We start from the raw sequence: 13,516 nt of genomic DNA on the forward strand, positions 1-13,516 counted from the left end.
CGTGCTTCAATCTAACTGAAGGTACGATAAGATCTGCGTTACTGGACAATTAGCTAGAGTAGCTGATGCTGTTGCAAAACTGATTGCAAAATAAGGGAAATCAGTCACATTAAGTTTACTTTTTGGGGAGGTCTTGGAGGGAGATCTTTCATATCTTTCGAGATCCACCCAACAACTGTTCATTAGCGGCCAAAGTTTTCTTAGCTTTTGATAAGAAGTACCCGTGAGCCACTCTATTTCTGACACGTGGATTATACCTGCTACATGCATTAAATGCACATGGTATAAATAGTTGAGAAGACTTTGTTTTTCACTACCATTGCTATCTTCTTCTTCCTTACTCTTATCCTCTCTTTAAGTCTATTTTGTGCAAGAACCTTTGTGCCTTCTTTACTTTGTTCTTCAAAGATCCTAAGTGCTCTTAGTATTAACGTAAGATTGTTTGTTAAGCATATGTTCAAAACTAAAACCATGGATGAGCAATAACAAAATTTTAATCAGCTCATCAAGGTATCAACATTTATTAGTGTACCAAAGGTAAAAGAACCGAGACCATATCCGATTTAATTGACAAATTAGTAGCATAAACGAGCAAAATGCTTGATTATCTCATAGTAGAACAATGATTTAGGTTTGGTGTGTATTTGATAATCTTCGTAGAGTGTACATGCTGATAACGTATAAAAAAGACTAAATTGTAGAAAATAAAAGTTATGAATTCTCATTGCTCAAAAGCCATTTAAATAGAGAGATTACATAAAGATCACTATAAACATGAAAATAATATTTATTTCATAAATAACTTTAATATTTTATATTTATCTTTAACATTACGTTATTTTGACAATGACATGTTTATCCTATAAAATAATCTAATTTATGAAATATTTTTTATAAAAAAACATAATTTAACCGATGCTGATAGCGAGAGCAATAGCCAATGTAATTTTTTGGTCATTGGTCAAATGTTATTTTTAGAGGGAGGAGAATGAAACATTGTAGATAATGCATAACAAAACGCTTTTAAATTTGCCCCCTTGATAGCTATCCAAAAAAAGAAACGCGGATCACCGAACCTGAAAGGTCAAACGCTGCAAACAACGTACACGCTGTATCCCGATGGAGTTCCCGTCGTTCCACCATCACCACCATCACAACAGGTACGTTCCTCCACCACCTCCAAAGAATTTCTCAGATGACAGCCCTAGTCTTTACCCTCATCACAACCACCTTCTGCCGCCACCTCGTCTCCCTCCTCCTCCACCCCTTTCGTACCATTCCCTCCCTCCACCACCACCACCACCACCTCCGGTTCCTGTGCCCCCTCCACCACCGTCTTACAACCCTCACCAATCCCACTTCACCTTTCTTGATGCCCAAAACCCCTCGTATCTCAATCACCCCCGCTCTTCCCCGCCACCACCTAGGTTTTCCAATCATCCCCATAGATTTGATTACCGAACCGATTCTTGGTCGGATCCGCATAGGATTCTGCCGGAACGGCCTCATCGCAATCCGATTTTACCCGTTGATCGCCATCACCGCTTGTATTCTCCTAACTCCCCATCTGAAAATTATTATAAACCTCATGTTTTGGAACGTGTTATCCCTTCTAGTAGGTATAGAGATGATACTATCGTTGATGGATATGCTAGTAGGGATATTAATAACATTGTTACACAGGAACAACAAGTTTTCCGAGGCGGTCCCAATAGTGATGACCATCATGGTCGCAATACTGTTCGTTATGCATCTGCCCGTTCGGTTATGGATATGGATAAAGCTACTGGTTCTAGTTTAAGAAATTCGGAGGATTTTGTTGAAACGTATGAGCCTTGTTATATGACTGTGTTGGAAAGCGAGAGAACTTGGGATGGTCATGGCGATGAAGATCCTAGATGGGTCCATGCTATGAAGGGGAAGAAGAACGAATTTGGTCATGGGGGCAATGAGGGGGTCTCATTTGTGTCTGCTAGAGAGCAGTCACGGGATTATGAGTATGAGTCCAGTAAGTTCAATAGGGTTAGGGAAGGTAGAGAAGAGTTTAAGCAAGTACAAAAGAAGAGTGTTTTACTTAGGATAGGCAAACCAAACAATACTTATAGGAACAGAAGCCATGATCAACATTTCTCTAAAGCTTACTTGGTTGAATCTGGTAGTAGTAATTTTAGGGGTAAAGATAAAGATAGAGATCATACTGGTAAAGATTCTAGTTTGTATTTGGATCAAAGGGTGGAGGGAGGCAGAGAACGAAGCCCTGTAGAGCTTGACGTGTCTTTTAAACCCAATGGACTAGTTGCTAAGGCTGTTGTAACGCCCTCAAGTCCAGTGTTTGAGAATAATTACTCACAACCTAGGAATAGAAAGATTAAGAGAGCCACCGAGTTTGATTCACCATTAACAAAATTCGGTGAACGTTCAACAAGATCTGGAAGCTCTTCCTATGGGTTAGAATGCCCTCTTAGTTCTGAAAAGGCTCCGAAGCAGCTAAGGGATAAAGATTCTGCCTATAATGCTGTACGAGTGGGTGATTTCAGTTCTCTGCCTTGTTCTGATGCTGTCGATGATTCTTCGAGAAATGGTGCAGATGGTTCTTTCTCAGGCCCAGTTTTAGATCAGGCTGGTGGCAGTGGAGGATCTGATGGACCTCTGTCCTTTAGGCTTAGGAAGAAAAGGAAACGCATGAATCTTGGTTCTCATGCATTTAATTTTCAGCTTGGAGAGAAAGAAGACAATTCTGTCAAGGGGGGAGACTTTAAGAATAGTCCAAGTGCACATATTCGGGGCGTTGTTCCATTTCCTCCTCTAGATGAATTAATTGCCAGTAAAGTGGATGAATCTCCCCAGGCTATGGTTTCAGAGAAAGATTCAGAAGTTGAGAATTTAAGTTCCTTGTCAGACCCTAGTAATCCGAACCTTCATGATACAAAGAGCTGTGGTGATGATCCTACTGAAAACAATACTCTAACTAAACGGAAGGTATCTACAATAAATGATGGTCTGGTGAAAGATCTTAGCCAGCAGCCCAGTCAAAATGAAGTTCCACTGGAACCTGAGAATGATGCTCAAAAGGTATCTACGGATGTTATGGTGCCACTGGATGGCACTGACATTTCTGCTTCATTGGGGCATGATCAAATCGAGATACAAAAATGGCCCACTGAATCGTATGCTAGTTTTGATGATGCCAATATTTCTTATAGTTTGTGCAATGTATCTGTCAAGATGCCAGAAATGAGTGCTAGTGCTGATATGAACTTGTTAGATCCTTGTTCAGGTAAGATTATTACTGTACTCTCAGAAAATGGTGCTGGACAAGGTTTTGATGATGTATCTAGAAAGGATGAGGAATTCCCATTGCTTGAGGGTACACCCAAAACTGATGGGTGTAACCCGAGTTCTGGTGCCACCTCAATTCTTAATGTTTCTTTCCAGAAAAATGTGAAGGACATCATTCCTGAACGTTGTATTGCAGGTGATGCTAGCAAGCAAACATGCTTCAATGAGACAAGAGATGGTGCAATTCTTTGTTCTGGTGAAAGTCATATTTATGTTGCCAAGAAAAATATGAAAGATTTGGAAATTCAATTCAATTTGCCAACTCCAGGTGAGAAACATGAGGATGTAGTAGCTGCCGTACTTAATGCAGGTGCAGCCCCAAGTATTACGCACGAGGAGATTTCGTCTGATAAAGATGGAGTTAGTGAGATGGTAACGTTGATTTCTTCACCAGTTCAGACACTAAGACCTGACAATTGGGAGCCTAGTACAGATAGAACTTACCTGATTCCGAAGGATGATTTACAACCCTCGTCGAGTATCCTTTCAGCGTGTGTTGATGGCACTGGTGCGATTGTTACCGACTCAAATGATAAATCAGGCGAATCTATGCCTGATATGCTAACCAGTACTGTTACATCCCAAAAGGTTTCCAGTTCCTCAGGCTTCCGCAGTTTGATTCGCAAATCAACAAATCAAGCTATGTCTAATTTGAGTTTCCCTAAGGATGATGGCAATATTTGTGAAAAGTCTGTATCTAAGGATGGTAGTTTGTTAAATCGTCCGGAGTCTTTGATAGAGAATTCTAGAACTAATATAAAATCGAATCATTTGGAAGTAACTGGTTTTTTGGCCAACACCAAGACAGCCTCATCTACATACCAGGGTAGCAGTGTTAAGACTTCGAGCTTCAATATGAAAATGCAGGGATCCAATTTGCCAATGAAGAAACTAAGTTCCATATCTGCAGTCCCTAGAGTTTTTGCAGGTCATTCATCTCCAGTCTTAACTAATTCAAGGATCAATAACCCTGCAAAGAACATTGCAAAGCCCCGAACCTGGCATCGATCTACTAGCAATTTTGCCTCTTCCTCGACAAAGTCTTCATCAATCTGTGTTCCTCCACCACCCAAGCAAATTGGAATGGGTCAGAACTCTTATATCCGTAGTGGCAATACTCTCGTAAGGAAAGGCGCTCCTGTGACTGCCATTTCTAGTGTCCCCCGTGCTTCAAGATCTTCCCTCTATCAATTAAATCCTTCAGGCCCAATTGAGACAAGAAATAGTGCTGGATCAGGAAGTAAAGTTCGTAGTACTAACTCAACACTCGGTGGGTCTAGTACTCCAGTCGTGAGGCCCAAAACGCCTCCACTATCAGGAGGCACCAAATTACCGGATTGCACAACAATACACTCGAGGGATTTGCCAACTTTACCACTTGAACATCAGCTCATGAAAGGTAATTGTGAGGAAGCGGCATCTCCTGTTGAAGGAAATTTTGCTGTGCAAAAGGTATCCCAGTATCATAAATCGTCCAGGGCTTCTGAAGATCAAAATGGTACATCCAGCAATTCTGAAAGCCAGAAGACACTAGATGAAGGAACTGCACCAAAGAAGATACAGTATGTGAAGCGGAAATCGAACCAGCTGGTTGCAACATCCAATAGCGACCAATCTATTCAGGACTTAGATAAGACCCAAGCATCATCATCTGATGGCTACTATAAGAGGAGAAAAAATCAGCTTATTAGGACATGGGTGGAAGATGACTTAGTAAACACAGATGTGCAAAAGGTTTCAAAGACAAATGTTAAGCGACAGTCTGGTAAAGGTTTGTCTTCGGAACTGAACCATTTGTACTCTATATTTGCCATCATTCTTTCAATTATTTTTACATATAATAACGTTCTACCTCTACACTATGATTAAGAAGTTACATGAATCTATAGCAATTCAAACGAGTAAAAGCTCCATATTTTTTCTTAGCGTTCTGTGAGATCTTGCTTGAAAAGAGATTAAAATTTTCTTGTATCTTGATGCAACGGAACATGATCTTATTCTTGCGTTATAGGACTTCACTTGGCTTGTAAACATTCACAAGGGCTCTTAGAAGATGGGTTTGCCATTGTCTTGTTTAGTGTTCAAAGTTCTATAGCCGACCAGATCTGTACGACACATCAAATTTTCTTGTAGGAAACCTAGTCTCTTCTTCTTCATCTAGGTCTTTTGACATTTAAATGAATTGAGAGTTCACTTGTTGGGTTGGGCTAACCGTGGAGCTACTGTGTAATCACTTCTTCGTGATGGGAAGGTCATAGGCTTGAGTCACAAAAACAAGCTATTAGTAATTTGCAAGGAAAGATTATGTAAAAAGACTTTGTTTCTCAACCTCTTAAATCCAGTGAGCGTAGCTGCTGTCTTATCACCTTTTTTTTATTTTACTTGATAGATAGAGGGAAAGAAAGGCAGATGTAGTACCAGGAGTCCTAGGCAATGCTCAACAAAATAGATTAATTGAATCAACCCCATAAAAATGAAAATTAATCTATGTTAATCCCCACTATTTTTGAGTTTTAGGAGACAAAACTTAGAGACACTGGTATGGGCCCAAGGTTTTTGCTAATGTGGTACACAATCCCCTAAAAAATCTGTAACAAGTGAGTGTATCCTTACAGGTTGTCTCATTCATGAGTATGTGTTTGGCATTTAGTTGTTTTCTTTGTCTTTGTATGTAGCATCTGCTATTGCTTTTATTATTATGGAAATGTAAATAACTTATTTGTATGCAGCAGTGCCTTTGATTGTTGGTGCTGATTTGTAGCTTTTGCAAACATCACTTCATTATTGAAGTTTTTAGGCTTAATTGTTTATATGTGGTCTGTATTTTCCCTGGAAGAACCAGAGAAATGTAAATTTTTTTTCTTTCCTTTTTTGTATTTGCAGGTATATCTAAGAAGTATAAACATTTGAGATACCCTTCAGTCTGGACACTTGGTTCTCAGTCATTGGGAAAAGATGGTGTCTCATTACGTCAGAAGCTGAGGCCCCATCTATTCCCATGGAAAAGATCAAGATACTTGGGAAATGTGATGAATACCTCAGCTTCTATACCCAGTAATAGCTCGTCATCTTCAATCAGGTATTGCAGCATTCCATCAGGTTTATTTTGCATTTCACTTGGCTTCCAAGTTGACGTTTTTGGTTTCTGTCTGAGAAATCACTGCTTGACTGTTCTTCCAGTAGCAAGTTGCTGCTTTCAAGAAAGAGAGAGACGATATACACAAGGTCAAAGCATGGATTTTCTCTCCGCATGTCCAAGTTATTAAGTGTTGGTGGCTCCAGTTTAAAATGGTCAAAATCCATAGAAAGGAACTCCAAAAGAGCTAATGAGGTCTGTACAGATGTAAAAATTTCTCTATGTATTCCTGTACACACATATTGCCGATCTCAATAACATAGCTATGGTGGTTAGTTGACTGTACATATGTCCTTTTATTTTAGGAAGCTACACTTGCAGTTGCAGCAGCTGAGAAGAAAAGGAGAGAGCAGCATGGTACTGCTTGTACCACTGCTGAAACAAAGAGTAGGAATAATATGTCGAGTAAGTCATGTCATTATAAGCTGACGCACCCTCATAGGCCAGAATACAATTCTAGTGTGGCAGATGGATGTTTGAGTTCTCTGTTTGAACTTTTGTGGAGTTGATACTTTTGCTTCTGACTTGCTACTTTAATTTGGGCTTATGATGAAGATAGCTATAGTTTGTAACCTGTATTATTGTGTGGCAAAACACATTCTAAAATTTTGATTATTTGCAGGAGATCGCATATTTCGTATTGGCTTGGTCAGATACAGAATGGATCCTTCAAGGAGGACACTTCAAAGGATTTCAGGTGGTCCAGTTCTGGTTAATATATTATCCCTGATTGATATCTTGTTGATTGCCTCCATGCTTTTGATGGATCTAGCAGTGCAGATGGTAATTAATTGATTTTGGTGTGATGACTTTAATGTGATATTACTTCTCAATATACAGGACTTGTATGTCACCCAATGATTTGCCTCACGTGGTTTCTAGACTTAGGTGAGTATGACTAATAGCTAGACGACCTAGCGGGGCAACATTATGTCTTCTATGCAACTTTAGGTAATTTGAATGCTAGAAATCTTCATTTTTTTGGAGATATGCAACCTGATGTTACAACTGTGGCTGGTTGGCAAACCTGTGCTGAAGAGAAAGGAGCAGGAACATATCTGGATTGTTTTCACGGGATCAAATGTTTTGGGTAGGACAGAGATAAGGCCTACCACTGCCTGCTAGGAGTCTTTACATTAATATTTCTTATTTTCTAGTTCCGAAATTTACATAGAAACTCCTACCAGTACAAGTAATTACCAATAACCTATTCATGATTATCTTCCAACTTCCTGTGTTACAGCACAATTTTCGGCAACACTAAATAACCATCCAAGTAAATTTCTTATCATTATTATTAAAATTCTATTATATTGTTAAAGACCTTCATCCATTACTGTAAAAATAGCAATATCGAAGTAAACTATCCAAGCAAATCTTCTTATTATTAAAAACTTTTTCTTGGTGAGTTGTAGCATAAACTTTAAGCCAAACTTTTAATGTGCATGTTTATGTATGCATACACACATGGAGGGAGGTTCAAACGAGAACAATAACTAAATAACAGAATATGAAACTGGCCAAATCACGTGCAAAATCACATGTGGTTTTACATTAATGGTCGACAAAAGGGTGTGTGGCGACGTGGCCAAATCACTATTTTCACTTGCGCGGTTCAGGGTCAAAGTCGTATGAATCACATGTGGTTTTATACGTGCTTTTAGTGTAAAATCACATGTGATTCGGTCGTTTTCTTATTCTCTTATCTAGTTACTGTTCTCGTTTGAACCTGACTTTACACATGTATGTATAATATATATTTTTATGTGTGTGTATATGCACATATGCCTTCATAAATACATATGTATATGATATGTTGACTTGTCCAAGCCATGACTGAAAAGCTTTAGAACTAGAGCATTGGTGCTACATAAATTGACAGTCTGTTTAGAAATTTTCGCCTTGTTAGGATGATGAGGCAAACATATATTTTGTAGGCTATAATATGCCACTTTCTAAAGACACATGTTCGCTAATTTGTTTAGAAGATGAAAAATTCTTGCTTTTTGATTCATATCCCTATGATCTACAGTTGTCAATATTTATTCATAATGTCAAGGTGATTTGTGCATAAAAAATTTGATGTGTGATCTCAAGGCAAACGAAGATTAATGAGAAACATAAAAATAGGGGTTTTCACGATGATTTGGTGCGGTTTAAGGTCAAACCACAAACCGCAATGCATATGCGGTTTGAAGATTTTCCCAAACCGCAAACTGCACCATGTATGCTTCAATTTGCGTTGTGTTGTGGTTTATGCGGTTTGTATTTAACACACTTCATTCCAGTAATTATAAAATCACAAAATTCAAAATAAATTCAACGAGGACGTTTTCATATTCGATACGATAACAAGTTCCAATATGTACGAAATGCGTAATTGAAAATAGTGTAACACAAACTTAAAAGTTCAGTGATTAATCCAAATACCGTTGAAAAATTAACATCAAAATAAATTCAACCATGATGTTTTGGTAAAAGATAAGAAAATAACTCAAATAAGGAATCTGTAACCTAAAACTTAAAAATTAATAAATAATTAATAATGTATCAACTATTTTCATTTGATAAATGATTATGTATATATGATATATATTTAAAATTATGCAATGCCTTTTGAACCGCGGTTTGATGATTCAGAACCTCAAACCCTACTACAATGCGGTTTCATTAACAATGCAAACTGCACCGTGAAAGTTCTAAAGTACCACACATTGCCGCGGTGCTGGTAGTTTAGATGAACACCCCTACATAAAACTAGGAAATGAATTGTGGGGGCTGCTGCATAATATCCAATCAGTTCTTGAACTGATCTTTATCGGTATGTGTTTGTTTGACTAATCCCAGTTATGATTCTCAGTTTTTCGCACTTGATAGTCATCTTACACGTTTTTTCTTTCTTTATTTATGGTATTGTTTCAATATTGAAATGTTGAACTTAGAAATGCTATGACATCTTATATTGTCTAAGAAAAATTACAATTGTGCTAAATGGATGAGAGTATTTACATATTAGTTTTGGTACTTGCATTCATTTAATGTACCATTTTTTATTGTTATGGTCTAAAAGCCATCTTTAAAGTTCTGTTAGTTAGTAACATGACTTATGGAATGGGTTAGACAGTATGATATGACCGGTGCTTTTTACTGGATTAAATTGACGGTAAACTTAAATGAATTGGTTGGTTATCTTTCAAGAGGCCAATCATCTCTCCCAAAACCAAAACTGTTGTTTTGGTTGATACCAGCAACAAGCCTTTTTCTTACTAGTGAAATCTAAGCAGCAATCTTGAATGCATACTCTAACAGAATACTTCTACAAGGGTTTCATATTTTACTCTCTGAAGATTGACTCTGTATTAAACTCATTTCATGTGCAGATGAGAAACCTTCAACTTCCATGCAGTCAAAAGAAGAGATCAGGAGGTCTTACGTCCCAAAGAGATTGTTGATTGGCCATGATGAGTATGTGACTTTTTATGCAGGATGTATTCTTCTTTAAGCTGAGAATCATATCAAGTTGGTTGCAAAAACATTCTGCTTGAGTAGATTTGTAGGGCGTAATTATCATAGATGCTTGAAACCTTTAATGATATGGTTCTATCAATGGCAGATACGTACGGATTGGAAATGGTAACCAGCTGGTTAGAAATCCAAAGAGGCGAACACGCATCTTTGCTAATGAGAAAGTTCGATGGAGCTTGCACACAGCCAGATCACGGTTGGCTAAAAAGAAAAAGTATTGTCAATTTTTTACAAGGTTTGGTAAATGCAACAAGGATGATGGGAAATGTCAATACATCCATGATTCATCCAAAATTTCAGTCTGCACCAAGTTTTTGAATGGTTCATGCTCCAATCCAGACTGCAAGTTAACTCATAAGGTGTATTACGCATTTGGTCTGCAAATACTCTGTTTTGTATCGACTTCATATCCATCTTATGGAATTTATTTCTTATTTACATTTTTAGCTTTGATAATGTTTCCCTTTCCAGGTCATTCCCGAAAGGATGCAAGATTGTTCTTATTTTTTGCAAGGTGGGTTTTGCTGTGTACTTGTGAACTTTCACTTATAGTCACTGAGATCAAAATTCTAAACTTATTTTGTGGCAGGATTGTGCTCAAACGAACATTGCCCTTATAGACATGTAAATGTGAACTCAGCTGCCTCTATTTGTGAAGGCTTTCTCAAGGGTTATTGTGCAGATGGCAATGAGGTAGTGATGGAGTTGACATCGTTGATGTGTCTTATATTACTGACTATGATTTCATTTTATGAATTTTTTTTTTTCAAATTGAGATGGGGCTGGGAATCTGGAGATTGGAACTTAGGAATGCGTTGATATTTTAGATACATGAGTTCCAGTTATTCTTAAACCGTTTATACCTTTTAGCACAGCTCTCCTCGAAAATAATAACATAAAGCTAAATGAACAAAAACTGTAATCGAACATATGTGGTAAATATAGTTTAGACCATGTGTAGTTTCAAAAGCTTACTTTTAGTGGTGTAACCATGGCAGTCTATACTATCAAGGAGAGTTTGTTGTCATGCCTGATCCAAGTACTTTTAACTTGTTAACATGGTTCCCAAATTTATAATTTATGAACTTCCGTCTCTTATCTGAAAGCCATAGCTACCATTTTTGTGTATGACATTGTACTTGTGGTCAACAATTTGGGGATAGGGTCAATGGCATATAGCAACCCCAAAACCTGCACTCAGAAGTCAGAAAACATCCAGTATGGGGATTGTTTCTCCCATTGGCTGATCTGTGATTTTAGCTCGTCAGATTAGAGACACTTTGTTTTCAAGGGTGGTAAATTTTTGCACTAGAATGGAGAAACCATAAATCGATCACATGCACACAACCCACTAATACTTAATTGTGTAAATTGGATCACATCTCTAACTTGCAGTGTCGAAAGAAGCACACATATGCATGCCCAGTATTTGAAGCAACAGGCGCATGTTCACAAGGTACAAAATGCAAGCTTCACCATCCTAGAAACCGGAACATTGGGGGGCTGAAGAGGAAACAACATTCAATGGAACAACACCAGCAGCAGAAGAATTCCAGGGGTCGCTACTTCGGTTCTATTGGGGTTGGGGTTGGGGAGGCAATCACGATATCTCATTTGATAAAGGATGATGATGATATCATCAATATCAATGATGACGACGACGACGATGGTGATTTGTGTCGAGAAGGAAAATTTGCTGAATATATCAGCTTAGGTTTTAGTAACGAAGAAGCAACAACTTTAAGCAGTGAGCCATCAGATTGTGGATATGATGAGATAACTAAACCCATTCGAATTATGAGTAAGAATTTGGGTGAGCCATGATTTGGTAGCACCTATTGTGACATCTTGCCTAATCTTTTGGGTACATAACGTTCTCTTTCGTCTGGTTTCTTGAGCCCAGAAAAGAAGATAATCCCCCTTAACACCTTTTTTTTGTTTTTGTTTTTGTTTTCTTGGGTCTTAGTTATGTACTTTAGTAGTGTGATAGGAAATAGAATCTTGTTTTGTTGATCAATGGACGCATTAATCATATATTTTTCATCTGAAATCTGTCTCTTTTTGCTGTTAGTAAATGGATATTTGAACCAGGTTATACGTGCATGAACTTTTACTGGCTGGGAGCCTTGGAGAATATAGTGGTGTAGCTGGACTTGAATACCTTACACTCGCTCTTTCTTCACGATGACATGTGTATTCAAGAATATTTGATTTTTGAAGCCTTTATATTAAAATCGGGATCTGAGATTGCTTCTTGTTTTTTTTTTTCTTTTTTAAACTAGACATGGAACCGTTGTTTGCTTTAAATTAAAAGCCTAATTGGTTTAAAATATTAGTTTCTTTTAGGGCTTGGGAAAATAATTGAAACCACGTACAAAAGTATTAAGGAATAAAATTTATGCTATATTATATTTCAGGTTTCAATATTTACAAATATTTCAAATCTGTTTACATAAAATAATAAAATAACCTAAAAGTCTGAATTAACAAAATTTTGGTTATAACAAAAACTTTCTTCTATGATTTTGTCACATCTTTTCCTTGCCTTTATTTTTTAAGGATTCCTGCAAAATAAATTATTACAACAACTGAAGGTTAGCCAAAAGGTCTAATGAGTGAAAATTTCTTCTGTAAATAAAATTTGTTGTAATACTCTAATACAGTTTAGACCTAAATTTTTTAACGATAAAAATTACCAAATATTTATCGCGATTACACGACCATTTCATCAATCGCGGTTACACCGCCATTTCATCTATCGTTCAAAAACATTCTTATCGAACAACACTGTGAGCGATGAGAGTCAATCCGGACAACACTTTGATCGGTGAGGGTCAATCCAGACAATACTTTGACCGATGAGGATCTTTATCAAATGAAGCTTTGAGCGATGAAGGTCTTATCGGTTGATGCCTTAAGCGATAAGAGTTTCACTAGGTAACACTTTGAACGATAAAGGTCCTTACCAGACCATACTTTGTACCATAATGAATATAACAGAATTTGAATACATATACTACCATAAAGTGTTATATATTTACCAAAACATTTTAAAACTCACATTTGTTTAAGATCTTGTTGAATGTTTCTGCCTTCTTTCCTTTGATCACCAATTTGCTAAAGTTCTCCAAAGTTCAAAAACCTTACCTCATTGCTTAACGCTTGCTATATATAGAAGTAGAGAAATATTACCAAAGAAGGAAGGGGAGTTTTGAGGCGGTGCATGGACATGCACCCCTCCCCTTCACATGTTTTCCATTCATTCACAATAACTTATTGGACCAAAACTAATTCATTACAAGGAGGTGAACAGAGTTTTCATCATTAGTCCCTCTACTTCCAATAGATACCACCTCTTATCCTTGAACTTTCCATTGCTAAATATTTTCAAAACCTGACCAACTATAATTTAACACCAATCATTACAATATCCTCTCCTTAGAGGAATTCCGTCCTGGAATTCCACTAAGTAAAAAAATGTGGATATTTTACTCGCATCTCAGACTCAGGTTCCTA

General features: G+C 37.5%; 1 protein-coding gene across 5 annotated transcripts; it reads left to right on the forward strand.

Moving 5' to 3' along the window:
- Positions 1-1,071: 1,071 nt before the first annotated feature.
- Positions 1,072-12,090, forward strand: LOC112502509. 5 transcript variants are annotated; one of them, XM_025106453.1, is made up of 11 exons: positions 1,072-3,277; positions 3,476-5,110; positions 6,223-6,418; positions 6,520-6,670; positions 6,781-6,880; positions 7,098-7,172; positions 9,856-9,940; positions 10,089-10,359; positions 10,472-10,514; positions 10,590-10,693; positions 11,396-12,090. In XM_025106453.1, the coding sequence occupies exons 1-11, from the start codon at positions 1,120-1,122 to the stop codon at positions 11,822-11,824; spliced, it is 5,247 nt and encodes a 1,748-aa protein (XP_024962221.1). In that variant the 5' UTR covers positions 1,072-1,119; the 3' UTR covers positions 11,825-12,090. The 5 variants fall into 5 exon arrangements, with proteins under 5 accessions (XP_024962221.1, XP_024962217.1, XP_024962218.1 ...); XM_025106449.1 differs by having other exon boundaries at positions 1,072-5,110; XM_025106450.1 differs by having other exon boundaries at positions 1,072-5,110; positions 6,523-6,670.
- The last annotated feature ends 1,426 nt before the right edge of the window (positions 12,091-13,516 follow it).

The sequence above is a fragment of the Cynara cardunculus genome, unplaced genomic scaffold (assembly GCF_001531365.2).
Source record: "Cynara cardunculus var. scolymus isolate 2C unplaced genomic scaffold, CcrdV1 Un_Scaffold_1522, whole genome shotgun sequence".
Classification (NCBI taxonomy): Eukaryota; Viridiplantae; Streptophyta; class Magnoliopsida; order Asterales; family Asteraceae; genus Cynara; species Cynara cardunculus.

Excerpts from the sequence above, each read along its gene's own strand:
- LOC112502509 (XM_025106449.1), top strand. The coding sequence starts at position 1,120 with ATGGAGTTCCCGTCGTTCCACCATCACCACCATCACAACAGGTACGTT. Across the intron at positions 6,419-6,519 it reads AGCTCGTCATCTTCAATCAG|TAGCAAGTTGCTGCTTTCAA; the intron begins GTATTGCAGCAT and ends CTGTTCTTCCAG. Across the intron at positions 10,515-10,589 it reads TTGTTCTTATTTTTTGCAAG|GATTGTGCTCAAACGAACAT; the intron begins GTGGGTTTTGCT and ends ATTTTGTGGCAG.